Below are 26,047 nucleotides of genomic sequence, written 5' to 3' on the forward strand. Positions count from 1 at the left end.
AGTTATATTACATATGAACTAGTAGGAGGCCAAAACTTCAGGGTGTTATGCCATATATGCAAGACTAATGTTGATAAAAGGAACAATATAAACAGGAAATATTTAAGTGAATACAAACAAAAAAGAGAGAAGAAGAAAAATGGCAAAGAATGATATTTGTTTATATGTATAGATGTCTCGCGAGATAGACAGATAGATAAATAATGAATAATAAACTGATGGGCTATAGACATCCCAATTTCTATAAACTAGAGATTACGTATTAATTTAATAATTTTTTTTTCTCACGAGAAATTAACCAATCAATACACTACCCTTAAACTTAGTTTCTCTGTAGAGTAAATTTAATCCTTCATATATAATTCGATAATAATTAGATGATAATTAGATGATAATTAGATGATAATTTGATGATGAATAATCTCACGAGACATCGGAGTTGCCCGGAATGACATTTTGAGCAGATCATTATAAATTTCCAAAAATAACCCTAGTCATACAAACCCTAATTATTCTAAACATCAACCCAACGGCACATGATCAATCCCAATATTAACCCTATTCCATAACCCAAATTTCCAATCATTCAGACCCTATCATCACGTGAATTTGCTTGCATTCACGTGCTTACCGTTACAATGCATACTTTTGCAGTCACGTTGTGTTAATTTCCACAATTCGACGTTTCGACGCATAACCGCCAACCAACCGGTGCCTTGTTCTCGGCCGAGAAGTGCCATGCTTTTTGTGGTAGCGCCGTGCATGCGGTAGTCTTCTTTTTTATAATTTTTAAGATTTTCATTTTCATTTTCTATAAGATTTTGAATTTTGATTTTGTTCCACGGGATTCTTCTGTTTTCGGCTCAGTGGCAAAACCAACAAATGCGATGGCATCTAGACAAGTCTTATCTATCTATAATATCTATCAATCTATAATATATCGATCTATATACCAATATACGAATATGAGTATATAAATATATAAATATATAAAGTTATATAGCCAATTGGACCCTGCATATTGTAGGATTTGAAAATTATAGATCCAATAATTAAAAAAACCTTGAGAAACTTAAGATCTCAAGGAAAAAAACAAGAGAATTTCATTCGCGAATTAACAAGTCATATATATATATATATATATATATATTTATTACATTATTAAAGAATGGCCGACGAAAGTGAACATAAACCTTTATTAGATGGTTCTGGTGCTGATCCAGTAAATGCTAAAGATGAATCGATAGCTACGGCCATTTTAAGAACCAAGAAAAAGGATAATGCCTTGATTGTGGACGATGCTACTAATGATGATAATTCAGTCATTGCTATTAATTCTAATACTATGGACAAATTGGAATTGTTCAGAGGTGACACTGTTCTTGTTAAAGGTAAGAGGAGAAAGGACACTGTTTTGATTGTTTTAATTGATGATGATTTGGATGATGGTTCATGTCGTGTCAATCGTATTGTTAGAAACAATTTGAAGATCAAATTGGGTGATATTGTCACTTTGCATCCATGCCCAGATATCAAGTACGCTTCGAGAATATCTGTGTTGCCAATTGCCGATACCATTGAAGGGTTGACAGGGAATTTATTCGATGTGTTTTTAAAACCTTATTTCGTGGAAGCTTATAGACCAGTTAGAAAAGGTGATCACTTCACTGTAAGAGGTGGGATGAGACAAGTGGAATTCAAAGTCGCTGATGTAGAACCTGAGGAATATGCTGTGGTAGCTCAAGATACCATTATTCATTGGGAAGGTGAGCCAATTAATAGAGAAGATGAAGAAAATAATATCAATGATGTTGGTTATGATGATATTGGTGGTTGTCGTAAACAAATGGCTCAAATCAGAGAAATGGTAGAATTACCTTTAAGACACCCTCAGTTGTTTAAAGCCATTGGTATTAAGCCACCAAGAGGTGTTTTGATGTATGGTCCTCCTGGTACAGGTAAGACATTAATGGCAAGAGCTGTTGCTAATGAAACAGGTGCCTTTTTTTTCTTAATTAACGGTCCTGAAGTTATGTCCAAAATGGCTGGTGAATCAGAATCTAATTTAAGAAAAGCTTTTGAAGAAGCTGAAAAGAATGCTCCAGCTATTATTTTCATTGATGAAATCGATTCTATTGCTCCAAAGAGAGATAAAACAAATGGTGAAGTTGAAAGAAGAGTTGTTTCTCAATTGTTGACTTTAATGGATGGTATGAAGGCAAGATCCAATGTTGTTGTCATCGCTGCTACTAATAGACCAAACTCAATTGACCCAGCTCTGAGAAGATTCGGCAGATTCGACCGTGAAGTTGATATCGGTGTTCCAGATGCTGCTGGTAGATTAGAAGTCTTGAGAATTCATACTAAAAATATGAAACTATCAGACGATGTAGATTTAGAAGTAATTGCCTCAGAAACTCATGGGTTTGTAGGTGCTGATATTGCCTCTTTATGTTCTGAAGCTGCTATGCAACAAATTCGTGAAAAGATGGATTTGATCGATTTAGATGAAGAAGAAATTGATGCTGAAGTCTTGGATTCATTGGGCGTCACCATGGATAACTTCAGATTCGCCTTGGGTAATTCTAACCCATCTGCATTACGTGAAACTGTTGTTGAAAATGTTAATGTCACTTGGGATGATATTGGTGGGTTAGACGATATTAAGAATGAATTGAAGGAAACTGTAGAATATCCTGTCTTACACCCAGATCAATATACAAAATTCGGTTTAGCTCCATCAAAGGGTGTCTTATTTTATGGTCCACCAGGTACTGGTAAGACTTTATTAGCTAAAGCTGTGGCTACCGAAGTTTCTGCTAATTTTATCTCTGTGAAAGGTCCAGAATTATTAAGTATGTGGTATGGTGAATCTGAATCCAATATTAGAGATATTTTCGATAAGGCAAGAGCTGCTGCTCCAACCGTTGTCTTTTTAGATGAATTAGATTCTATTGCTAAGGCAAGAGGTGGTTCCATGGGTGATGCTGGTGGTGCTTCTGATAGAGTTGTTAATCAATTATTAACTGAAATGGATGGTATGAATGCCAAGAAAAATGTCTTTGTCATTGGTGCTACAAATAGACCTGATCAAATTGATCCTGCCATTTTAAGACCTGGTAGATTGGATCAATTGATTTATGTTCCATTACCTGATGAAGTAGCTAGAGAATCTATCTTGTCTGCTCAATTAAGAAAATCTCCAATTGAACCAGGTGTAGATTTAACTGCTATTGCCAAGGCTACTAAAGGTTTCTCAGGTGCTGATTTATCTTATATTGCTCAAAGAGCCGCTAAATTTGCTATTAAGGATTCCATTGAAGCTCAAATTAGAGCTGAAAAGGAAGCTGAGGCAAATGCTAAAGCCAATTCTAATGCAGTTAAGACTGAAGAAGATGTAGAAATGACAGATGCTAATGCTACCACTACTACTGCTGCAGTAGAAGTCAAGAGAGAAGATCCTGTACCATATATTACCAAAGAACATTTCACAGAAGCTATGAAAACTGCCAAAAGATCTGTCTCAGATGCGGAATTACGTCGTTATGAAGCTTATGCTCAAAAGATGAAAGCTTCAAGAGGTCAATTCAGTAATTTTGGCTTCGATGATAACATTAATGAATCCAACGAGCAAACATCTACTAATAATGCTTCCAATGCTGCTCAAAACAATGGTTCTGGTGCAGTTTTTGACGATGCAGCTTCCGACGATGATTTGTACAGTTGAAAACAAAAAAAAAAGAACTCAACTAATAATCAGCAAGTGTTTGCTTGCTCCATCTTGTATTTCTTTTTTTTATCATTATTTCTGATACATTTATTTTTACTTGTCATACTTATTTCATCCATGATATAACACCTATTGTATATTTTCATTAATTAATCTTACTTTCCCATTCTTCATTTATTACATCCGTCTGTTGTTTTTATCTTCATTAAGCTTATATATTATTTAGTCTTACGGTTTCTTTTTCTATATCCATATGTATGTATATATATATATATATATTTGAATATATATATTTCTTCAAATCATTTTTAACATATGAGGACGTTAAGTAATGAACACTGATGTAATGAAAAAGTTACAATACTTTCTAAAAGAAAAAAAATAATGAATAATTAAAATTATGAAGATTATAAATATATGTATTTATTAAAATATGATGTAGCTTCTTTGTTTATCATCTATAAATAGAAACAGGCACCTTGCTGTATATTACAAAAAAAAATATGACATGATAGGTTCCTAGGTTAAGAATATAAAAATGGTTTTGATTAGAAAAGTAATTAGAATTAGAATTAGAGTTGAAAAAAGAAGAAATTCATTAAAAAAAGTGACGTTAAAAGAGTAGTTCTTACTTTTTATTTTTATTTTTGTTTTAAAAAAAAAAATTGAAAATAAAATTATTAGAATTGAATGTTTTTTAAACAAAAAAGGGTATGTACTAATGAACTGAAGATGAAGATCGGAAGAATGCAATGATTGAAATTTGAAGAATGCAATGATAAGGAATACGTGCGTGTGTTTTTACCCAAAAATAGTATGCCATGCTGATTTTTTAATACTTTTTGTACTTTGTAAAGAACTTTTAGAAGATGAAGATTTCAAGAAAATCGGTCTTGTGACATTATTATTTTTTTGATTATTATGTACTGGAGTGAAAGATGGGATTTGACTTTCCAAGTCTAATTGAGTTGGTACATTTTCTTTGTTTGATGTCAATGGTGTGTTATATGGGTTAGAAATCATATTAGTATAATTATTTTGATTTTGCTTTTTACTAAAAATATTGCTATTCATTTTTTTAGATTCGTTAATGGTGAACATCTTACTTTCATTATAATTTGGATTAGCATATAGATTGTTAATAGTGGACCCTGATGCAATTGTACTAGATGAGTATAATGATGGAATAGATCTTTGTGATGAAGCACGAGATGATTGAAGAGAAATGTTACTACGGTTAGTAGATGGCTGGTTATAACGTGAATAAATGGATGAATGAGCAGATGAAGAAGGTGTAATTGGACGTTGGATAGCAGCCCCCATGGTATTTGAACCACGATTAGAATTGTTGATACCAAATACCTTGGGTTTCAACATGGTAGTATCTCTAGATAAAACGAGTTGTTCTTTGATTGGTTGTAAGAATGCAGATAAGGAAGTATATAAATCTGGCAATTTGATAGTGACATCCCAATTGAAATATTCCAACAATTCTCTTTCTATAGTGTTAATCTCTTGAATTTTAAACAACCCATTTGTATATTGAGTCCAATGTCTATTTAAAGGAGAAGAATCATTCAAAGATTTAGCTGCCAAGATTAAACAACCAATAAAGATTCTATGTCTTGTAGTTTCAATACCAACCACATCGGAGGGTATAATTTCTCTTAATTTAGTCAAATAAACCAACGTTGACATTAAAGTTGGAGTTTGAACGTTGGAATGAACAATCAGTCTTTTAATAAATAAAGCCAATGATGGAATTTGTTGGGAAGTAGAAGAAGTTTCAGATTCAATTTGAATGATTGAATTGGTAGTGGAGACTAAAAAATCAATCATCTCATTATTAACTCTTTTTCTATTGAATTGTAATAAAGCTTCGTAATCAGACATTATTGAATATAGTTTTTGTAAAATGGCTACCTCTGGCACAACTGTTTTTATTTTTTAATTGTATTGCAATTGAACTAATTACAAGGTAATAAACAAATTGAGTCTTATATATATAATCCAAGATAAGTCAAGCTGAGTTGACGTTTCACAATCGAAGGAACGATGATACTCATTAAGATTTAGTAGCCTGTGTTTCAAAAATTATACAAGCAATTATTTTTTTATTTTTTTTTAATTAATTAGCAATTATTATTACTTGTTATCATTACATCTCTCTTTTTTTTAATTTTTTCGCGACTTACCTTATCTAAATAAATAAATAAATAGAACTTAATATTATTTTTCTTTCTTTCCAATAGAAATGCATAGTTTTTCGTGTACAGTATGAGATTCTTGGCAATGGCCATCAAGTTACCCCAAAAGGAAAGAACAGAACATAGACCAGTGTGACGTAGCAGATGATGTATATCCCAAAGAGGCATCACAGAATCAATCAACCAACCATATCTATTTTCGAGAATTTTAAATTAGATATTTATGGAAACAATCGATCACGAAAATAGCCAATGAAATAGTCCAGCCATGGAATCCCAAAAAAAGAAAGTTTGTTAGAAATTCCAATTTGCGTCCTAAACGGGAACGTGATGAATGTGCCGTACAAGCGCCGGAGTGCTGGTGTTTCCGAAAAGGGCAACATTATTACGGAAGCGCGCAATGCTGGCTGGATTCGGTAGGAGAACCCTGTTTCGGATAAATTCGCGTCGAGATGGCAGGTAATCCAGCCGGGAATTTTATTGGCCATAATTTCTACTTTAGGGAAAGGGGACGCGAAAATCAAATGGAAGGTAAAAAAAGCGAAACCAGACGCGAAATTCAAGTTCCAACGCGAAATTTCCAAAGCAGAGGAAAAGGGGAAAGCAAAGGGGAAAGCAAAGGGAAAAGCAATTACCATTGTAAAGGAAAAAACAAGGGCCGAAGGGAAATGACTCTAGTAGGCAAGCAAAGATCTACAAAAAAAACAAGATGTTACATTTTGAAACACTTTTTTACATACAGATGTAGATCCGATCCTGGATCCTGATGGATCTACAGGTTGTTATAGTAATGTAGCGTGAAATAAACCGGTGCCGTTAGATTAGATACAGACGATTATAAAGAAATAAAGATAAAAAGTATAGTGAGAGTAAATTAAAAAAAGTGTAACCGTAAACGTGAAAATATGCATTAGAGTAAAAAAATGTTTTGTTTTGTGCAGCTTTTTTTTTTTATTATTTTTTTTTATATTTTTGTTTTGTTAGTGTTTGTCATGTTCAAGTTGACATATCTGTGTCTGGGTAGTAATAAATAGAAAGTGCAATCAACACATACATGGCAATTGACATAACACCTTCTAACCAATTGGATTCCCCATCTAGGATCAAATAGTTTGATAAAAAGACTGCGATGAATAAAATTGCAGTTTCAAAAGTAGAAAAGTTCAAAGTCATTGGAACATCGATATACCAACCTACTAAAACCATGAAAGGTGTTACAAACAATGCAATTTGTAAAGAAGAACCAATGGCCACACCAATAGCCAAATCCATCTTATCCTTCATGGCTACTAATACGGAAGTAACATGTTCTGCAGCATTGCCGACGATAGGGATGATAATCAAACCAATAAATGTCTTGGATAGCCCTGTGGATTCCACAACGTTATCAATGGCACCGACCAAATAATCGGCACAAAACGATACTACCAAAGTAGCGATGACAAGGAAAGTGATGGCAGATCTAACCGAAAGGTGATGGGTGGGTTGAGTGTTGTATTGAGATAATACCTCATCGGTTTCCAAGTTTTGTTCTTCAAATAATTCATGATGAGAGCCCAATTGGAAAAATAAGAAAAGAACGTAGACAATCAAGATGATCACAGAGGTACCTCTTGATAATTCCAAGATTTTCTCATCAATGATCCATTGGTCTTTGCCATCGGAGGGTAAAGTAGCCTTAAAGGCTGCAGGCAACAATAGTGAGGCACATGCAATGGCTAATAATGAAGACATTGTTTGTGCTGCAGTTTGGTTGAACTTCTGTTGTACACGGTTATACCCACCAAAGATGAAACAGAACCCTAGAACCAATAATAAATTCGACAAGATACTACCCAACATAGAAGCTTGCACGATTCTAATTTGACCCTCTCTCAAGGCAATGATGGAAACAATCAATTCTACAGCATTACCAAAAGTGGCATTCAACAATGCCCCCAGAGTGTTTCCTACATTATCGGATAATTCTTCAGTAGCAAATGCTAAGATGGCTGCCAATGGGATGATACCTAAGAAATTAAACGCAAACGATAGTGTATCGCCCAATTGGAAATGGCCCCAGATTAGCCCAAGAAGGGTAAAGGGTAATAGCAAATTCAAAGGAGATGAATTAAATGCATATTTGACATCTATTTTGATAGCTTGCCAAGTAGGGAGTTGTGGTCTTGTGAGCAAACTTGAGGCTGGTTGTCTATTCGACCCTAGTAGTGGTGTATTTTGGTCCATGATATTTTGTCTTTGTCTTACTATGTTGTATTTCTTTGAATTGGTATATTTAAAGAACTACTGCTGCTATAAAAAAAAATTAGAAAGAAAAGATGGAAAATGTCATCGAATTTAACTCATCGAAGTTAGGCCATCGCTATATATAATAAGGAATAAGAAGGAATGAGAAGATATACAAAAAGGAAAACATATTATGGGAAAAAAGAAAAATATCAATGCTATTGAGTAAGAAAATGGCTCCAAGGGAGTCAAGGGAAACAAGGAAACAGGGAAACAAGGAAACAGGGAAACAGGGAAACAGGGAAGAACAGATGGCTGAATGGCTACAGTAGTTTCTCTGCAACTTCGAAAGATTGAACTGATCAGGAAGGATCTTTTCTGCGCATTTTGCTGCGCATTTTGCTGCGCATTTTTCTGTGCATCTGACATTCGAGCATTGTGCGTTGTTTCCGGATCGGCTGGTTCCCGTAATCAGTCTTCTCTCAGAAAACGTTGCAGGCTGTACCGGGATGTCGGAAGAAAGACTATCTGTACAGAGCTTTCTCAATACTGCCTCGGCTAAAAACAGACCAATAAGAAAATGGCATTGGCAATCAAAAATTTAAGACCCTTGGTTTCGCGTTCTGAATAGTCGAATATTGAATATCGAATTTCGCGTTTGGTGGTGGGGGTGATGGTTATAGGCTTTCAAAATGACGATGGCGGTTATGTTTTTCAAGCGTGGGATGGCAACATGACTTATTATTGCAACGAGTTGTTGTGGCATTTGTGCCTTAAAGGTTGACATAATACCTGAGTATTGAAACTTGAGTTATGCGTTGTTTATTATTATTATTTTCTTTTACACCTCTAATTGCTGCTCTAATTATGTTCGCCAACTTGCTTTGGGTCTGATTGATTTTAATCTAGTTTGCTTCCGTTTGTTTACATCCAATTCCCCTTATTTTCCCTTCTTTCAAATTTTCTTGTTTTAATTTTATTACTGACACGTCAAATATTTGTGACGCGCGCCAAGCGTAATCCGGGTAACGGCCTGGTTTTAATTAATACTATTTCTAGTACTAATGGAATTGAAAAATTAAATTAATTAAATAAATAGTAAATAGTCATCTCATCTAATAAAGTCATCATCATTATCATAATCTGTATTGTAAACCTATTACAAGATATTTTGCAAGTACCTTTGCAAAATATTACTATAAACATATCATTATCCATCTCTTTGTTTTCCAATTTTTAAAGCATCCGTTTATATCTTGTATACTGCCAAACAAACCTCTATAAATTTATTCATATTCCAAAACAAATGTCAGATGAAGATATTAATTTCAATGATTTGGTGGGGAATATCCTAAACGCACATAACAATCAAGAATCACAAAGTCAAGATGAATCACATATCCCTGTCTCTACTCAAGACCATCAAGAGTTGCCAGATTTCACAGCAGACGATGAATCATATTTAGAAGCTGTGGCAAATGCCATTCAAACCATAGATAAGAATGAAAATGAGAATATAGCCACTGACAAAGCTGAGCCTCCAATAGATATACCGAGAACGAATAATAATGATAAACCCGATACAAATGCAACGACAACTACAAAATCCATTACAAAGTCTAAAGCAAAACCAAATAATCAAGAATGGCCATCACAATTACAAAACAACAGTAAAAATACACAAACTGACCAATTAGATCAAGATGATGAAAACTTAAGAATGGCCATTCTTCAATCTTTAAATCAATTGACAGATGATATACTGGTTCCTGAACCTATTACTCTTACTTCAGAAAACAATAATGTTGTTGATTCTTCAAAACCTTCTAAAAAAGCATCCACAAAGAAAAAAAAGAAATCGCATTCCAAAGTTTCTTCCTCATCGACTACAAGTCAAACTTTGTCAAAAATTAAATCAGATACGATAACAAAATCTGCTGCACCTTCACAAAAATCTTCATCACTTTCTAGAAAAAAGAAGAAAAAGGATTCTATTTCTACTGTTTCCGCAACTAAGCATAAAGATTCCAAAAAATCAAAATCAAAAGATAAAAAATCATCATCTCAACCTTCCACAGCTAATACCAATATCAACATTAATACAAATGATGATGACGATGATGATCTTCTCAATTTTGAAGATATTATTAAAAATTTCATGCAGCAAGGTTTGACCGATGATGCATCTAACCATATTGATCAATCATCTACTCTACCTGAAGAATCTCAATCCATCATTACTGCAGATGAAACACAAGCTTTAGTAGAGGCAGCTACAAAGGCATTTGAACAAAACTTAATAGATACTACTGAACCCATTTCATTTTCTTCAAGACACGATTCTTTAAATAAAGTAATAAAATTATCTGAACCATCGATATCAATATCAAAATCAAAATCAAAATCAAAAACCAAAGATAAAGATAGAGATAAGAGCAAAGATAAGAGTAAAGACAAGGATAAAGACAGATATAAAGACAAGGAGAAGATAAAATCAAAAAGTAAAAATAAAGATAAGGAAAAATCCAAAGATAAAGATAAAGATAAAGATAGGTCTAAAGAAAAAACTAAGGAGAATGAGAAATTGAAATCCAAAGAAAAAGACAGAGAAAGAGAAAAAGAATCGAAAAGTAAATCAAAATCAAAACTTTCCAAGCATAAAGATAAAGACCCGAATAATAGTAATATTAATGATAATGATAGTAATAATAATAATGCATTAGACTCTTTGAAGAAAAAGAAAAAATTGAAAAAAGTCAAGAAGAAATTACCTAAAAAAGTAGAGCCTTCAACACCACAACAAAGAGTAACTCACATCGATTCAAATGATTTTTCGAAAGCTCTAGAAGAAGTAGTAAATAGTGTTGTCAACACTTCTTTATTAACTACATCTCCTTCATCACCAGTTGAAACTCCGCATACAGATGATGCCCCTGGAAAACCAACATTCTCTTCTATACCTTTATTAATTGAAAATTTATATCTTTCAAATGATGATACTAATATTCCTACTACTTCTCAAGTTCCTAATGATGATGACAACACTAGCAATACAGCTGTAATACCTACTGTCCTCCATGATAAAGATGATAATAATTTAGAACAAGCTGATGATGGTAATTTTGATCTAAATCAAATCATGCAAAAAGCTATGCTATTGGCTTTTAATGAAGAACAAAATGATGAAAATGAAATGAATAATAATAAGAATAATAACAGTAATATTATTAATGATAATAGCAACAATAATCGTTTAGAACCGAATCTTGGTGATTTCAATGTTAAAGATATATTATTACCTTCAAAGGTATCTCCAAAATTGTCCAAATTTCATGAACATAAATCGAAATCAAAAAAATCAAAAAGATCAAGTAGTTCTAAAGATAAAAAGTTATCAAGAGAAAAACGTAAAGAGAAACAAAGGGAAAAATCAAGAGAAAGGCATAAAGAAAGGGAAAAAGAAAGGGAACATGAAAGAAATAAAAAAATATTAAAAGCATTAAATGAATCAAGTTCATTAAGTTTAATGGAGCCGCTTAAAGCAACTTCGACACATTTGTTAACTCAAGATCATTTCAAAAAACGTTACAAGAAAATTGCTTCACAAGTAGCAGAAGTTGCAAAAAAGAGAAATCGTGATAAGCGTAAAGCAATTAAAGCTAAAAAGCAAGAAGAACAACTAAAGGCAAGAGAATTGAAAAAAATAAGAAAGAGAGAAGAACTGAATAAGCAAGAACGAGAAAGAAAGGAATTAGAGGAAATAGTTTCTAGAGGGCCTCCTTACCCGTATGATTTGAGATTAACGAAAAATGGTAAACCTAAAAAACCGTATAGAAGATGGACACCAGAAGAATTAGCTAAAAGAAATTTACTGAACTCCACGAACAGTGGCAAAGTTTCCAAGAAAAGGAAAGATGGGAAAACTGAATTATTGGAAGATACATTAAGACGAATTGCGCTTTTATCTGAGAATAGTACTAATGTATACGTCAGAAATGAAGGTAAAGATGCTGGTATTGAAAATAATGATAGTACAATCACAACAACTACAAATAGGTCTTTGTTGAATAATATTGAAGGTTCATTGATCAATAGCAATCGCTTCCAAAGCTTGACAGGGGATCTATCAAAATTATCAGCACAAGAGGTTCAGGACTTAAAAGAATATGCTACTAGAAAATTGGAGGAAGAAAGAAATAAAACTAAGTCTAAGAAAACTAGAAAACATACTTTTGATCCGAATGCCAAAACTGTTGTTCATAAGGAAAAAATTAAATTTCATCCACCTTGGTCAATTCCATTGCATCCTCCAATGGTATTGCCAATAGCAAGAAAGAATATTAAAAGACATTTGCATAGATGGCATTCATCTAAAATACACAAGAAAGAAAAAAGAATTAGAGTTACTAGGTCAGTTCCACAATCACTAAATTTCACAGGTCCTAAAGAATCCATTGTACCAGCATTCCTAGCACCTATTATCAATACTTTGAAACTTGCAGCTAAAGCTAAATTGAAATCAGGGGCTACTGCGGAAGAGACCAATAAACATTTGATGTATATTTTAAAAGCAACAAAGAAAACACTAAGTGATTCTATTCTTAAATCGAAAATTGGTTTTAGCCGTACTCATCCAATTAAAATCGAAACGGGTAAGTCTATTCCTCCAGCACCTACGAAAAAGCCTCTAAATATACCTATCTTTAGCTTAGCAAGCATCCGTAAAATTGACACTTCTGATGATACCACCCAATCCAATGATATTAAAAATAAAGAAGCTCAACAGAAAAAGGTACTATTAACTAATACAATTCATGCTTCAGTTACTAGTGTTGATATCGATATAGATAAAGTGAATGTCTCTGATTCTATCCCCGATAAATCTTTATCAATAATAAAAGTTGAAGGTAATAAAAAAGTTGACTCATCTTTGGCACATAGTACAACAATAACAGGACCTTCAATTGCATCTACACCTTCTACCTCTCTACATGACTCTCATGTAGTCTCAATGCCTACCAGTCATGCTAGGAAATCTACTAATATATCCCTAGAGCTTTCGCCATCTGTTTCAGAACATTTATCATTAGATCATGATAATTTAGCAACTGGGGCTAAAAATAAGGATATTGGTATATCAACTATTGCATATGCAGATCAAGCAGACAAGGGAAAAGATGAGTATGTTAATGATATTTCTTCAACTTTAGACCTTCACAATACTACCCACTCTATTGGAGACGCGATAAATGCAAAAGAAAATGTAAATCATGCTCAGACAGATGCTTCAGTAATAGAGAGTTCTGATTTATTAGGCGCTACCAAAACAATGGAAATAATTGAAAATCCAGAAACTAATCACAACATTGAAGGATCAAATTCAGAACCTATTATCATAAAAGATGAGCCTATAAACTCAATTATCTCGATACCGCTACATCCTTCTTTGCCAAATGATTTATCATCCATCTCGAAAGATGTGAATTTGAACTCTGCTTCAAATAAAGAAGACTTGAATGTTAGTGATAGTAAAAATGATACAAATCTATCATTACCGTTGCTAATTGGCTCCTCTACTGGTGAGTTTACTAATGACAATGAGCCTAAACCATCTTTGGCAGAAATATTACAAAACGTGGAAGATATTAACTCAAACCAAAATAGAAACGAACTCAATAATAATAGTATGACAGAGGCAGATCAAATTAAGCCTATACCCGAATCTATTTTACATATCAATGGTCCTATGGATCATAAAAAGCATGTAAACAGTTTTACTCCAAAACTTAACAGGGTCTCAAAGATTGATACTAGTTCCAATACCTCAAACATCCAAGGCATACTAGAAGAAATTGTCAAGGAGCAACTGATTAAAAAAAATGGGAACTCTGAAATCATACCAGCAGGGTTAACAACAATAATTAAAAATACTATTAACTCTCTTTTACCCCTTGAAGAAAATAAAAATACGATCGATGTAGAGTCTTTAATAAACCCAGTATTTCCTGCTCTTAATGGTTTACCCCCACCACCAAATTTCAAAGAAACATTAGAGGCTCAACAACATGCTAAAGCCATTAAAGAGGTAGCACCAACTGCTACTTTCTTAATTCGTAAACAAGATCGATTGAAGCAAGCCAGTAATGAAAAACCTAAAAACTGGGTTGACTTTGAAATACCAGAAATGTTCACTATACCTGGTAAAAGATCTATAGTGTTACGCTATGCTAGAAAACTGTTCGATAAAGATGAAATGGATAAATTGAACAGAATGTTAAATAATGAAAGAAAAAGAAAATGGAGAAGCGCAAATGTGCTACGTAATTGGGAGCATGAAACTAGAGCGAGAATAAAAAGATTATCAAATAATAAGTTTAAGGGAAACAATAATATTACAGAAGAGGAAAAAGAGCAATGGATGGAAGCTGAGTTTGAAAATAGAATGCGTGATCACAATGTGACACGTGCAGATATTGAGAATTCAGGTACTACAGGTAAAGTTAAAGGTTCTAGTATGTTAGATGATAGCGAAGTACTTAATTATATTGTTCAATTTACCGGATCCATTGAGACATCCAAAAAAATTGAAAAATGGTTACAAGAGGATGCTAAATACTTTATGAATAATTCCCAGCAACCTCTAACCCAATTGTCTCTTTCTCAATTGCCAATTTCTAAACCTCCCTCAATCACCATTGAGAAAGTTACTACACCTGGTACAATGATTACTGGTTAGTTAGAACTCGGTGCTCCAAGATATTTTCAAGAGAGTTATAATAATTAATTTGGTAATTTTCGCAATTATAAATTATTTCTTATTTAGATAATCGACAAATAGGAATATATAGCGATGTAACTAGGTTTTTTCTGTCTATCAGTAACTATGCAAAACGAATAATTGGATGGTAGTATACAGGACAATTGTAATAAGAACGACGAACTTCATCCCAACGTTCATCATCTTGTTCAACGTTAATAGTTTCATAAGTACATTTTAGTCCATATTGGGAGACATCTACTTCGACAATTTTTTTATAAACATCGTAGCAAATACGGCGATCAGCACCTAGACCATTAAAGAATGAAAAGACACCTTCGGGTTGGAGTAACCCTACAATAGTATCATACAGAGCTAACATATCATTATAGTGTTCAGAAAAAGTATCATAATATATACCATCGAAGAAAACTGGTTCATCTAAATCAAATAAAGTTGGAATAGTATCTTGCCAGCGGCCTTCCAATATTGTAACACCAGGGCGTTCATACCAGCCATCTTTCTTCATACGAGATAAAACATCTGGATGAGCTTCACAAATAAAGTGATGGGCAGGTTTATTTTGTTGTAAAAAGGTATCTATAATACCCATACCAAAACCAATGTTGATAACAGTTGCACCGTGTTTTGGGGCCAATGTGTTTGCTGCAAGCTTCATAATATTAGTTTCCCAATCCATCATTACCCCATCTCTATTAGTCTTTGTCACCAATGCATCATCAGTGTATTCTAATTTAGTATTTAAAAAAGTCTCTGAATGAGCAGCTGTAGCATCTTCATGGTCAGCTGAGATTGGTTCAATTTTTTGGGGTACCTCAGCAGTTTCTTGTTCAGTTGTAATTTCTTGTGAGTTGTTAGCATCATTATCTTCAAATTCTGCAAAATTATCATTATCAAGAAATTCAACCTCACCGCCATTAATCACTCTTAATAATAATTCAGCACTTACACCAGCATCAACTAATCTACGATATAAAGGTGTCTCTACGCTAGAGTTCCATTCTAATAATAAATCACCAATAGTTTTATTTTCGTAATCAATGAAATTCCAACCAGCACCATATTCAAATAAGATATCCATTAATTTTAGAATAACTTCTTCTTCACTTTTTGTTAAATCTTTTGGTAAAGATCTCGACATAATATGTAAAGGGGTAGTGTTTGAAGATGATTCTTCATCATCAGATTTAGATTCCTCTTCCTTATAGTTTGGGTCTTCTAATTTTTTCTTTTCATTTCTTTCAAATTCAGCAACTTGTTCTAAAGTATAAGTAGCAGGAATGCCACTCTTTAAAAGGTCATTTAATTCTTTGACATAAAATTCCTCGGTAATTGGCCTTTTGGGGAAAGTTAAAAGATGGTGAAGTTCAGACATATATATATATACGAATTTGATGTGTGTAAATAAGTTGGAGATGGTTTTTTTGTTGTACAGATCTTTTAATATGGATGCAAACTAATTTTTTTTCAATTTAGCGATGAGCTAAAATAACGATATATTTTTGTTGACGAAAAAGAAAAGGCACTGGAAGTATAAAAATGAAAATTAATGCATAAAAATAGTTTTAAAATTTTACAGGGTATATGGTACATTAGTTTAGTATAAATCTGTAAGAATATATATAATAAATTATATGTTTATGTAGCATATTAAAAAAAAAAAAAAAAAAAATTAAGAAAACCTGAAGGAAAGATGCGAAAATTTTATTACATTACAATTAAAGAGTATTTTTTATTTCATGAACTGCCAATATAATTGTCAGTTATATTAAGACAGCTAAAATTAATAGTATGATCAATGCAGCAATCAGTAATATAATACAGCAATCATTCCATTTTTCTTTATTCTTCTCATAAACCCATTCTAGTTGTCTTCTACCTCTTGCTAGTTTTCCTGTGAGGGTATCAACCCCTTCGTCTAAGTTATCTAGTAGTTCACTTTGGTCATTTAATTCTGTTCCCATAGTATGGGCTTGGTTTTGTAAATTATGTAGTGAGTATTGTAGTTGATCTAATTGGCCAGATTGTTCTCTAAACATCTGTTGTTGTAATACTTGAGATGGATCAGCTATTGTAAAATCATCTAAATTATCCTCGGTAATTTCATTACGATTAGTTTCAAGATCAGTTGTGGAGGTAGCGGTGGTTGGGTTAGCACTTTGTAAATTACTTTTAATTGTATCGAAGTTATGTTGTAGTTGTTGAACTTCATATTCTCTTGCACTTACCATACTTGTATTTTCAATATTATTTGATTGTTTCATAACGGAAATACTACTATTTAAGTCAATTAAAGCTTCATTAATATCATCAATTATTTCATCTGTTTGATTGGATGGGGTTTGAAAACTGCTTAATTTTCGGATTTGATCCTTTGTATCCCTCACAACTTCCTCAAATGGGTCAGAAATATTATCCATAATTGTGATTATATTGTATTTATTATAATGTTATTTATTAATTTGTTCAAATTAAGTATAAGGGTGAAGTAAAGAGTTGGTTGAGTTTTAAGTTTAAAATTATAAAACCAAAAATAACGGCTTAATTAATCAATTAGGATATTGTTAAACTAGAAAAAGAAAAAACGGTAAGATTTCGACTCTAGATCCATAAGATTTCTTTTTTTCTTTAGAGAAAATAAACATTCCTTATTAAATTTCATGAATTGTTTTTGTAATTATTTCAATATTTACAATTTCAAAAGAAATTTTCAAAAGAAACATTAATGAATATGGATATAAGTCCGGTACACCACATAATAAGCGCGACAGTTTGGTAATTTCTTTTTAAGTTATAAATATCACAAATAAAATTTTAATATTTTTAAGCATATTTTAAAGATTTTAAAGTTTTGAGAATAAGTGTCGAATGGTAAGGTAAAACTAAAAATTGTAGACTTGTCATGTCAAGGCATTTATAATAGTAATAGTGCAATTATATAAAATAATTGAGAAATAAAAAAAAACGTAGCTTTTGTAGATAATAATATTAGATGCATTAAAAAATAAGAAATAGTATGCCCATCAAGTTAAATCTATACAATTGCACAATTTTCAGAAATTTTTCTAAAAATAAATTTTATATTTTTGTATTGAAAATCTGATTTCAATTAAGTCAAAAAAAATATTTATTCTTAAGAAAACAAGATTTAATCTAATTTTAATATACTAAATTTTAAGAATATAGAATTCGTTATTTAATTAACCACTTTATTTCACATCTAAGCCATAAATCTGGTAAGAATTAAACAGGAAATACCATGTACCAACATTTTTTGTCACCACATTCAAGTTCTAGTTCACAAAGCCTTATAACTATTCATACACTGTAATATCCTGTAATAATTTGTATAACTTAAAAGACACCATTCAAGATAAATTGTTATGAAATACAATATTTTATCTTTTAGTATTCTTAGTTAAAATTGCCATTGAATCTGGGGTGCAGCCGGGTAACAAGATATCAAAGAATCTAAATCTGTGACCAATATAATCTTCGGCCGAGAATGGTAGTCAGGCAATATCATCATCGTTCCAGACATCGTTGTCAAAGGAAACTCATACTTAAGATCGTAAGGAATAAAAAATTGAAAATCAAACGCCAATCAGATAGTACTCACGCCATGACATCGTATTACTTGCTAGAATTGGTCTGATTTAGTTTTGAGAGAGCAAAAATTTTTATACAACTTATTTTAGTAACTTACCTTTATATTTCTTATACCGTCCAGGATCTGCGTGTTGCCACATATTAAACAAAGCTATAGATAGATATAAGTGAATATATATAATCTACAGTTTGAAATATAAACAGTAATGAGCGATGAAGACATGAACGGGAGGCAGAAAAAACGTCATCTTCCCAAAGAAAAAGTATCTAAAACTGAGCTCCCTTCTTCTAACAATAAGAAAAAGCAACGAAAGTTAAACTCAAAAAATAATTTAAAGTGTAATCCCAGGAATGCTTCAAAGAAGACTTCCAAGAGATCAAGTCTTCATTCGATAGATATTAATTCATTATCCAATATTTCTCCATCAAGTTTGACTGATACTTGTGAATCAATAAAGAGGGATGAGATAATACCCAATGAACAAAAAGATGCCATATCTTCCGGTGAGAAGATCTCTAATGAGATGGAAGCTACGTTGAATGAAAAGATTTGCAATGGAAGTTCTATTATTAGAAACCATTCCACACAAAATATTAAAGATCCTAATTCTGGTGCATCAAAGGAGATACAATTTAAGATTGCCAAAACCGAGATTCTAGATTCACTCCATTTACATTCAATTTTAATGTTCAAAGATATTAATAAATTAAATAATGATATCAATAAGATCGATTCTCAATTGAAATTATTAACCCATCTTCATAATGATAAAAATTTAATTAAAAAAATCAAAACTTCTCGTAAGGATTTAATTGAAAATGATAAGACTTATATAAATTCCAATTCAATTAACGATTCAACATTTCAGATTGAAAGGAATCAAAGATTAAATATAGTTGCCAAATTGTTGAAGAAACTCAAGGTTTTAAACAAAACTAACCATTCTCCCAATGACAAAGATAAAACTTCAAATAACCACGACGGTATTATAACACCATTTCTTAACAAACACCCTTTTACGACAACTTTTAATGATTATAAAGAATGGATTGACAATATGAATCCTAATACAAATTATAGAAATAATATTCCATCTGCATTTAATTATAGTGCATCTAATTCATTAAATAACATTCAAATTCTTAATTCTAATGCAAATACAAGATGTAGCACACCTATCCAACATCCATATTTAACTAGAAGTAAGAGTTTACATAATAATTCCATTAATGCTACTTCTATGAATTCTTTAGACATGATAAACAACAACAATAACACTAATAATCACAGCAGCATACTACAAGATACGAATTTAAATCAAAATATATTCAATAATAGTAACAACAACATCACATTATGCTCAAACAATAATAATAATAATAATAATAATAATAATAATAATAATAATAATAATAATAATAATAATAATAATAATAATAATAATAAAAATAATAATATCAACTTCAATCTACTTGAGCCTACTCCCAGATTTAATTCACATCATAAAAGAAATTACAGTAGCTCTTGCTTATCCAGTAATAGTGGGATTGTTGGTAAAACCGATGATAATTTATCAATATTTCAAAGGTATGATGGTATATTGGTAATAATTACATGCTCAATTTGCAAGCGTAATGATTTTTCATCTCCACAAGGTATTGTAAATCATGCAAGATTAAAACATTCCAAGAATTACCCAAATCAATTAGCTGCAGTTCTATCAAATCAAACACTTTTAACTGATAAAAAACAAGACCCTTCAGTTTTAGAAAAATTTAAAGATTTGGACCTTGATCCAAAATTCGATTATTTACCTTCTGAAATAGCTTTACCTAACAATTCCTCAATCACAAAACAATATCCACCAATTACTTTCTCAGCTTCACAATCGATGAATTCTTCATCAAATTCATTATCAACAAATAACCAATTGAAAAGAAAAATTAATTCTTCATTAATAAAATCAAGTAATTCAAATAAGGATCATATACAATTAAGCACTTTGGAGAAAATTAAAGTAGAACCTAGTGATATACCTCATTTAAAAGATTTGTATGAGAGTTATGGTTTAACTAAGAAAAATAAGCAAATAAATGAACAAGTAAAACAGGAAGATTTTGAAGATTTGGTTCAAATGATCAATGATGCTTCAAAAGATTCTCATGATATCCAACAACAACCTGATAATTATACTGATTCACAAGAAGACATTGATAGTGAGTGTAATACTAAAGACAGTGATGAAACTAAAGACAGTGATGAAACTAAAGACAGTGATGAAACTAACGAGTCGAATTCACTCTCAAATATCGTTGAAAATGGCTCATCTTCTTATATCCTTGGCACACCGCAACCTGGAAGAAATTCATCGCCCAACGATGATTTAGAACCAATCTCATCAAGACCTATATCTATTGGCTCAGATATTCCAGCATTATTTAATGAACAACCTTCTAAAATAAATTTAAGGATTTCGAAGTCTCGCGGGAAGGAAAGGTCCTCTCAACATGATTCAAATACTAATACAAAAACAAAATCAACTCCTAATGTGGAAATAGAAGTTATTGTACCAGAATATGATAAAAGATCATCTCATTATAATCTAAGGGCAAAATCAAAATTGAAGTCAAACACTCATTTTGAAGGGTAATAAGTTGAATATAATGATTATGGGATTTTTTTTCTTATATAACAAACTAACGCTTAAATAATAGGAATATATTCGAGAATATTATTCCCATACTTTTAATTAATTTATATATTCCTTAATAAAATCTATTTGTTATGAAAAAGATACTATTTTTCTTCTTTGTTTAATATTTTTTTTGAAAATTTAACAGTCATTATTGTATTTTATGTTTCAATTTTGAGGAAACGTTATATATAGTACAAAAGGAAATTTAGTCTTCGGCGGACATCGCTATAAAAAGCTTATTTGTAAATAATACTATTGAGTAAGCACATTCTGTATGCAAATAAAACAACTGACACTATTGGTGTATATTTTTATACTATTGAAAAATTTTTAAATTTAAATATAACAAAAGTAGGCTAGCTAATAATATAGAAATGGAATATGCTTATGATTAGCCCATCCATTAGAGCCATTCTAAAAGCACGAAAAATATGTTTCTTTAATCAAATTCATACTGTCACCGACAAAGCAGACATTACTTGGTTTTATGCCACTGATATTCCTAAAAGATCACCATATGATGATAGTATCAAACAAGTAGACTTATCCAAAAAAAATCCCAAAACATTCTTAAGATTCTCTGAGGCCGATTCCCAGAAACTTGAAAGGGAATTTAAGAAGAGTTTACAAAATCCTATTGATGATCCAAAATTAAAATCAAATCCTAAACAACCCCTCATTTCTGTAAATGAGGATTTATTATTCCATGTAGATATTAAAAAAATGGAATTACAGCCAACTTACTGGAAAGGACCAATATATGAAGTACGAAGAGGTGTTTGGTTTGATTCATCAAACCGCCCATTATCTATGGGACTAACCAATTTCTTGGAAAATAAAAGAAATTCTATATTGAAAAAACAACCTAATTTGCTTGGTCCTAAGAATAATACCCATAGAATCAATGAAGACTTACCCAATGAAGACACTATATTTGAAATTAAAGAAGAATCATCTGATCTCTTAGCCAATTGGGATAAAATTATATTCATTGATAATAATAACGCTTTATTATTTCCTACTAATAAAGATAGTAATTCCTTCTTACATTACGTCAAAAATTATATGGAAAACTCTAATTTCAATGATGCCGTTAAAGTAACAAGAAAGATAGTTCTACCAAAGAATAATGACTCGCCAGTTTTTTTGAAAAATAGTGGCGTATTGGATGGGGTGTCACAAATTGGTAATCGTATTGGGAAAATTTCTGACATAATATCTCATGAAATAAATACAATATTAGGTATGCAAGTTAAAGATGAAACAAAATCACTGTCGTCTAATCCCAGTGACACAATTCAACAATCAGCTGTTGCAACGTTTAATGATGTATCTGAAGAAATTATTCAGAAATCACTAGAGTTAGACTTTAATAATTCTAAATTGAACTCCAAAGATCAGAAAAGGAAGATTCGCCATTTGTTTTTCTGTGTACATGGGGTTGGCCAGACCTTGGGCAAAAAATATAAATACTTTAACTTTACTCATACTGTAAACCTTCTTAGATCTAACATGAAAAAATCTTATTCTAATTCTAAGAAATTGCAAGAGCTAAATTATCATAAAAAATATCCCGATTGGGAAACTAATTGTGGCGTTCAGCTTTTTCCTATTACTTGGAGACATGATATAGGGTTTGAAACTGATAAAACCCATGTAAAGCATTCCAAACTACCTTCACTAGATCATATAACGATTAATGGAATCGAAGGTATTAGAAAACTGATAGCAGATGTTGCCTTAGACGTTCTATTGTTTTGTGATCCGTACTATAAAGAGTTAATTATAGAAGGGGTTAGAGGTCAGCTAAATTATGTGTTTGAGCTTTTCAAGAAAAATAATCCTGATTTTGATGGTGAAGTGCATCTTATCGGACATTCATTAGGCAATTTAATTCTATTTGATCTACTTAATAACACTAAAAAGTATAGTTTAAACTTCAAAGTGGGAAATTATTTTTGTTTAGGTTCACCTGCTGGCGTCTTTAAACTTATTCAAAGAACAAATATTGATGGGATAAATAATAAGGCTGGAAAAGAATTGGGTAAAAGAAAAAAATTAAAACAGAAATATCAATTGGAAATTGATAATTGGCAAACACAAACTTTACCATGCAAAGAATTATATAATATATTCCATTTATGTGATCCAATGGCATATCGACTAGAACCATTAGTTTGCAATGAAATGGCAGAGTATGAACAGGCCTTTATTCCACGTTGGACAGAGGATAATACTATCAGCAATTTGGGCCTTCAAAATAATGTATTCGATATTAGTGATAATATTATATCAAATTTTTTTTCAAATAACCAACAAACTCAACAAAATTCTGAAAACCAATGTTTAGATAAAGCTATATTGGAAAAATTAAAAACTTTAAATAGCACAGGAAGAATTGATTATGCATTACCAAGAAATGCATTAGGTGTCAATGCAATATCAGCAGTTAAAGCTCATGTAGAATACTTTGAGGACATGGATATTGCTAGGTTTTTATTATTTGAAACATTAAGGGAGAAGGAGAATGTCATGCATGCTGAAGTTACACCAATTAGATAAATAGGTAGATAATAACACTTCTAACAATGCACAATAAACTTTCATGTTGAAATACTCTTACTCCATTTTTATTTCCGTCGTATTTTCGAATTCCGTCGTTTGTTAAGGCGTAGAAAATTTAAGTAAAAAATATGAAAAATTATCTCTAGAGATGAGATGAGATCAGAAAAATAGCAACAGCTAATTTGATTGACTTTGCTACCTAATTGAGAGTCTGTATTTTATATATACTAAATCAATAATATTAGAATTATTAGAAAATAAAAAATGAAGTACATTATTGAGCATATGGAAGAAGGCTTTAGCGAATGGGTTATTCTAGAGTACAGCCAAATTCTACGTGATATAGGAGCTTCTAATTTAATATTATCTTCCTTACCAAAGAATACTACTGCAAGGGATATTCCACAGAGGTTATTGGATTTAGGACTACAATGGACTACTGAAGATTTAGTAAACTTACAAAAATCATTTCCTGAATTAGAACCATTAAAGGATGGTAGGGTCTGCCTTTTAGATCCAAACGCTACCATTGATCTATTGCCTGAAGATGCTAATAAGTTTGATTATTTTGTTTTTGGTGGTATTTTGGGTGACCATCCTCCAAGAGATCGTACCAAAGAATTACAAATGGCTTACCCTAAATTAGTTGTCGGTAGAAGACTTGGTGATAAACAAATGACTACAGACACTGCAATTAGAACTACACAGATTATAATTCAAAAACAAACGAAATTTGAAGATATAAAATTTATTGATTATCCAGAATTTAGATTTTCTAAAAAAGAAGCTACTGAAATGCCTTTTAGGTACGTACTTGATTCCAACGGTAAACCAATTCTACCTGAAGGAATGCTAGAATTGATTAAGCACGACTCTGAACAATCTCTGGATGATTTGTTAGCGTAAAGCATTAAACAGCTATCGGTATTGGCTATTATACTATATAAAGAAACACAATTATGTACACACGCATATATAAACAACGAAAAAAGAATGTTAGCATATAAAAAAAAGAGACAGAGTGTCGCAAACAAAACTATACTTAAAGTTGCACATAAAGAGGTAGTATAAGGTTCCCAACCTATTTAGTTGCTGTGGAAGAACCATTGTCTTGATCTTTTACAAAATCAGATATCAACTTTTCAATATCGAGATCATCTTCCTTGGGGGAAGCTGAGCTAGTTGTAGTATCTGTAGGCTTCTTGGGACCACTAGCAGCCCATCCACCAATAGCACCTGCAGTTGCCAAGGTAGCAATAGCCATATAATGTGTGGGAACAGCTTTACCGAATATTTGATATGATGCACCCATAGTTTATGATATAATTTGTCAGTTGTATTTTTTTGCTATTATAATTGGCTAGCCGACTAACCACTCTCTCCGCAATTATATTATGCTTGACGATCCCTTTAGTGTTGATCATAGTATGAAATATCCAAATTCCAAGACATGTAGTCACCCTTGTGAATAGAATATTCTTTGAATTTGAGATCTGACTGAGACCGGAAAAAGTCATCACCCGGGTTCGCTAAACAGTGGCAACAAAAACTCTTGAGATTAAGAATTATATAGATAGCTGGAGAAAATGTATACTAATTAGAAGGAGAAAATATAATCAATTGCGTTTAGTAATATAAAAAAACATCTCCAAAACTTTTAGCAACAACGTTGTCACAAATATGTCTACTTTATTGAAATCTGCCAAGTCTATCGTTCCTTTGATGGATCGTGTCCTAGTTCAAAGAGTTAAGGCTGAAGTAAAGACTGCCTCTGGTTTGTATTTACCAGGTAAAAATAATGAAAAATTGAATCAAGCAAAAGTTCTTGCTGTCGGCCCAGGTTTCACTGATTCTAATGGTAACAAGATTCTTCCACAAGTTAAAGTTGGTGACCAAGTCTTAATCCCACAATTTGGCGGTTCTGTGATCAAATTAAAGGGAGACGCTGAAGAAGAGGTTGTATTGTTCAGAGACTCCGAAATCTTAGCCAAGATTAACGATTCTGCTTAGATAGTTGGAACCGTTATTCGAACTGTTACTTAGATAAAGATATTAAATGATATCTTAATCTCGTCCCATATCTTCCGACTAGGATTATCACTAACTCATACTTGTATATACCTTACCATGATTAGTCTATATTATATGTTTTATAATGTTTTTTTATGTAGTTATCGAATTATATAGGGCATCTTCTATATATTAATATCGACTGATTTTTACAAAAATGTAAGGA

At 31.9% G+C, this 26,047-nt stretch overlaps 11 protein-coding genes across 11 annotated transcripts; 6 read left to right on the forward strand and 5 right to left on the reverse strand.

The window, feature by feature from the left end:
- Positions 1 to 1,168: 1,168 nt before the first annotated feature.
- Positions 1,169 to 3,727, forward strand: TBLA0J00640 (uncharacterized protein; the record flags this gene model as incomplete). Its single annotated transcript, XM_004182535.1, has 1 exon — positions 1,169 to 3,727. The coding sequence occupies one exon, from the start codon at positions 1,169 to 1,171 to the stop codon at positions 3,725 to 3,727; it is 2,559 nt and encodes an 852-aa protein (XP_004182583.1).
- An 804-nt stretch (positions 3,728 to 4,531) lies between these two features.
- On the reverse strand, positions 4,532 to 5,623 carry TBLA0J00650 (cyclin family protein; the record flags this gene model as incomplete). The annotated part of the gene is made up of 1 exon (XM_004182536.1): positions 4,532 to 5,623. One exon carries the CDS (start codon positions 5,621 to 5,623, stop codon positions 4,532 to 4,534), a length of 1,092 nt encoding a protein of 363 aa, XP_004182584.1.
- Positions 5,624 to 6,933: 1,310 nt separating this feature from the next.
- On the reverse strand, positions 6,934 to 8,163 carry TBLA0J00660 (uncharacterized protein; the record flags this gene model as incomplete). Its single annotated transcript, XM_004182537.1, has 1 exon — positions 6,934 to 8,163. One exon carries the CDS (start codon positions 8,161 to 8,163, stop codon positions 6,934 to 6,936), a length of 1,230 nt encoding a protein of 409 aa, XP_004182585.1.
- Positions 8,164 to 9,469: 1,306 nt separating this feature from the next.
- On the forward strand, positions 9,470 to 14,899 carry SPP41 (Spp41p; the record flags this gene model as incomplete). The annotated part of the gene is made up of 1 exon (XM_004182538.1): positions 9,470 to 14,899. One exon carries the CDS (start codon positions 9,470 to 9,472, stop codon positions 14,897 to 14,899), a length of 5,430 nt encoding a protein of 1,809 aa, XP_004182586.1.
- A 145-nt stretch (positions 14,900 to 15,044) lies between these two features.
- RMT2 (protein-arginine N5-methyltransferase) lies at positions 15,045 to 16,316 on the reverse strand (the record flags this gene model as incomplete). The annotated part of the gene is made up of 1 exon (XM_004182539.1): positions 15,045 to 16,316. The coding sequence occupies one exon, from the start codon at positions 16,314 to 16,316 to the stop codon at positions 15,045 to 15,047; it is 1,272 nt and encodes a 423-aa protein (XP_004182587.1).
- A 388-nt stretch (positions 16,317 to 16,704) lies between these two features.
- TLG1 (Tlg1p) lies at positions 16,705 to 17,361 on the reverse strand (the record flags this gene model as incomplete). The annotated part of the gene is made up of 1 exon (XM_004182540.1): positions 16,705 to 17,361. The coding sequence occupies one exon, from the start codon at positions 17,359 to 17,361 to the stop codon at positions 16,705 to 16,707; it is 657 nt and encodes a 218-aa protein (XP_004182588.1).
- Positions 17,362 to 18,756: 1,395 nt separating this feature from the next.
- Positions 18,757 to 21,201, forward strand: AHC1 (Ahc1p; the record flags this gene model as incomplete). The annotated part of the gene is made up of 1 exon (XM_004182541.1): positions 18,757 to 21,201. One exon carries the CDS (start codon positions 18,757 to 18,759, stop codon positions 21,199 to 21,201), a length of 2,445 nt encoding a protein of 814 aa, XP_004182589.1.
- A 426-nt stretch (positions 21,202 to 21,627) lies between these two features.
- DDL1 (putative carboxylic ester hydrolase) lies at positions 21,628 to 23,808 on the forward strand (the record flags this gene model as incomplete). The annotated part of the gene is made up of 1 exon (XM_004182542.1): positions 21,628 to 23,808. The coding sequence occupies one exon, from the start codon at positions 21,628 to 21,630 to the stop codon at positions 23,806 to 23,808; it is 2,181 nt and encodes a 726-aa protein (XP_004182590.1).
- Positions 23,809 to 24,075: 267 nt separating this feature from the next.
- On the forward strand, positions 24,076 to 24,717 carry SFM1 (protein-arginine N-methyltransferase SFM1; the record flags this gene model as incomplete). The annotated part of the gene is made up of 1 exon (XM_004182543.1): positions 24,076 to 24,717. One exon carries the CDS (start codon positions 24,076 to 24,078, stop codon positions 24,715 to 24,717), a length of 642 nt encoding a protein of 213 aa, XP_004182591.1.
- A 175-nt stretch (positions 24,718 to 24,892) lies between these two features.
- Positions 24,893 to 25,123, reverse strand: MCO10 (Mco10p; the record flags this gene model as incomplete). The annotated part of the gene is made up of 1 exon (XM_004182544.1): positions 24,893 to 25,123. The coding sequence occupies one exon, from the start codon at positions 25,121 to 25,123 to the stop codon at positions 24,893 to 24,895; it is 231 nt and encodes a 76-aa protein (XP_004182592.1).
- Positions 25,124 to 25,491: 368 nt separating this feature from the next.
- On the forward strand, positions 25,492 to 25,821 carry HSP10 (Hsp10p; the record flags this gene model as incomplete). The annotated part of the gene is made up of 1 exon (XM_004182545.1): positions 25,492 to 25,821. One exon carries the CDS (start codon positions 25,492 to 25,494, stop codon positions 25,819 to 25,821), a length of 330 nt encoding a protein of 109 aa, XP_004182593.1.
- Between the last annotated feature and the right edge of the window lie 226 nt (positions 25,822 to 26,047).

The sequence above is a fragment of the Henningerozyma blattae genome, chromosome 10, assembly GCF_000315915.1.
Source record: "Henningerozyma blattae CBS 6284 chromosome 10, complete genome".
Classification (NCBI taxonomy): domain Eukaryota; kingdom Fungi; phylum Ascomycota; class Saccharomycetes; order Saccharomycetales; family Saccharomycetaceae; genus Henningerozyma; species Henningerozyma blattae.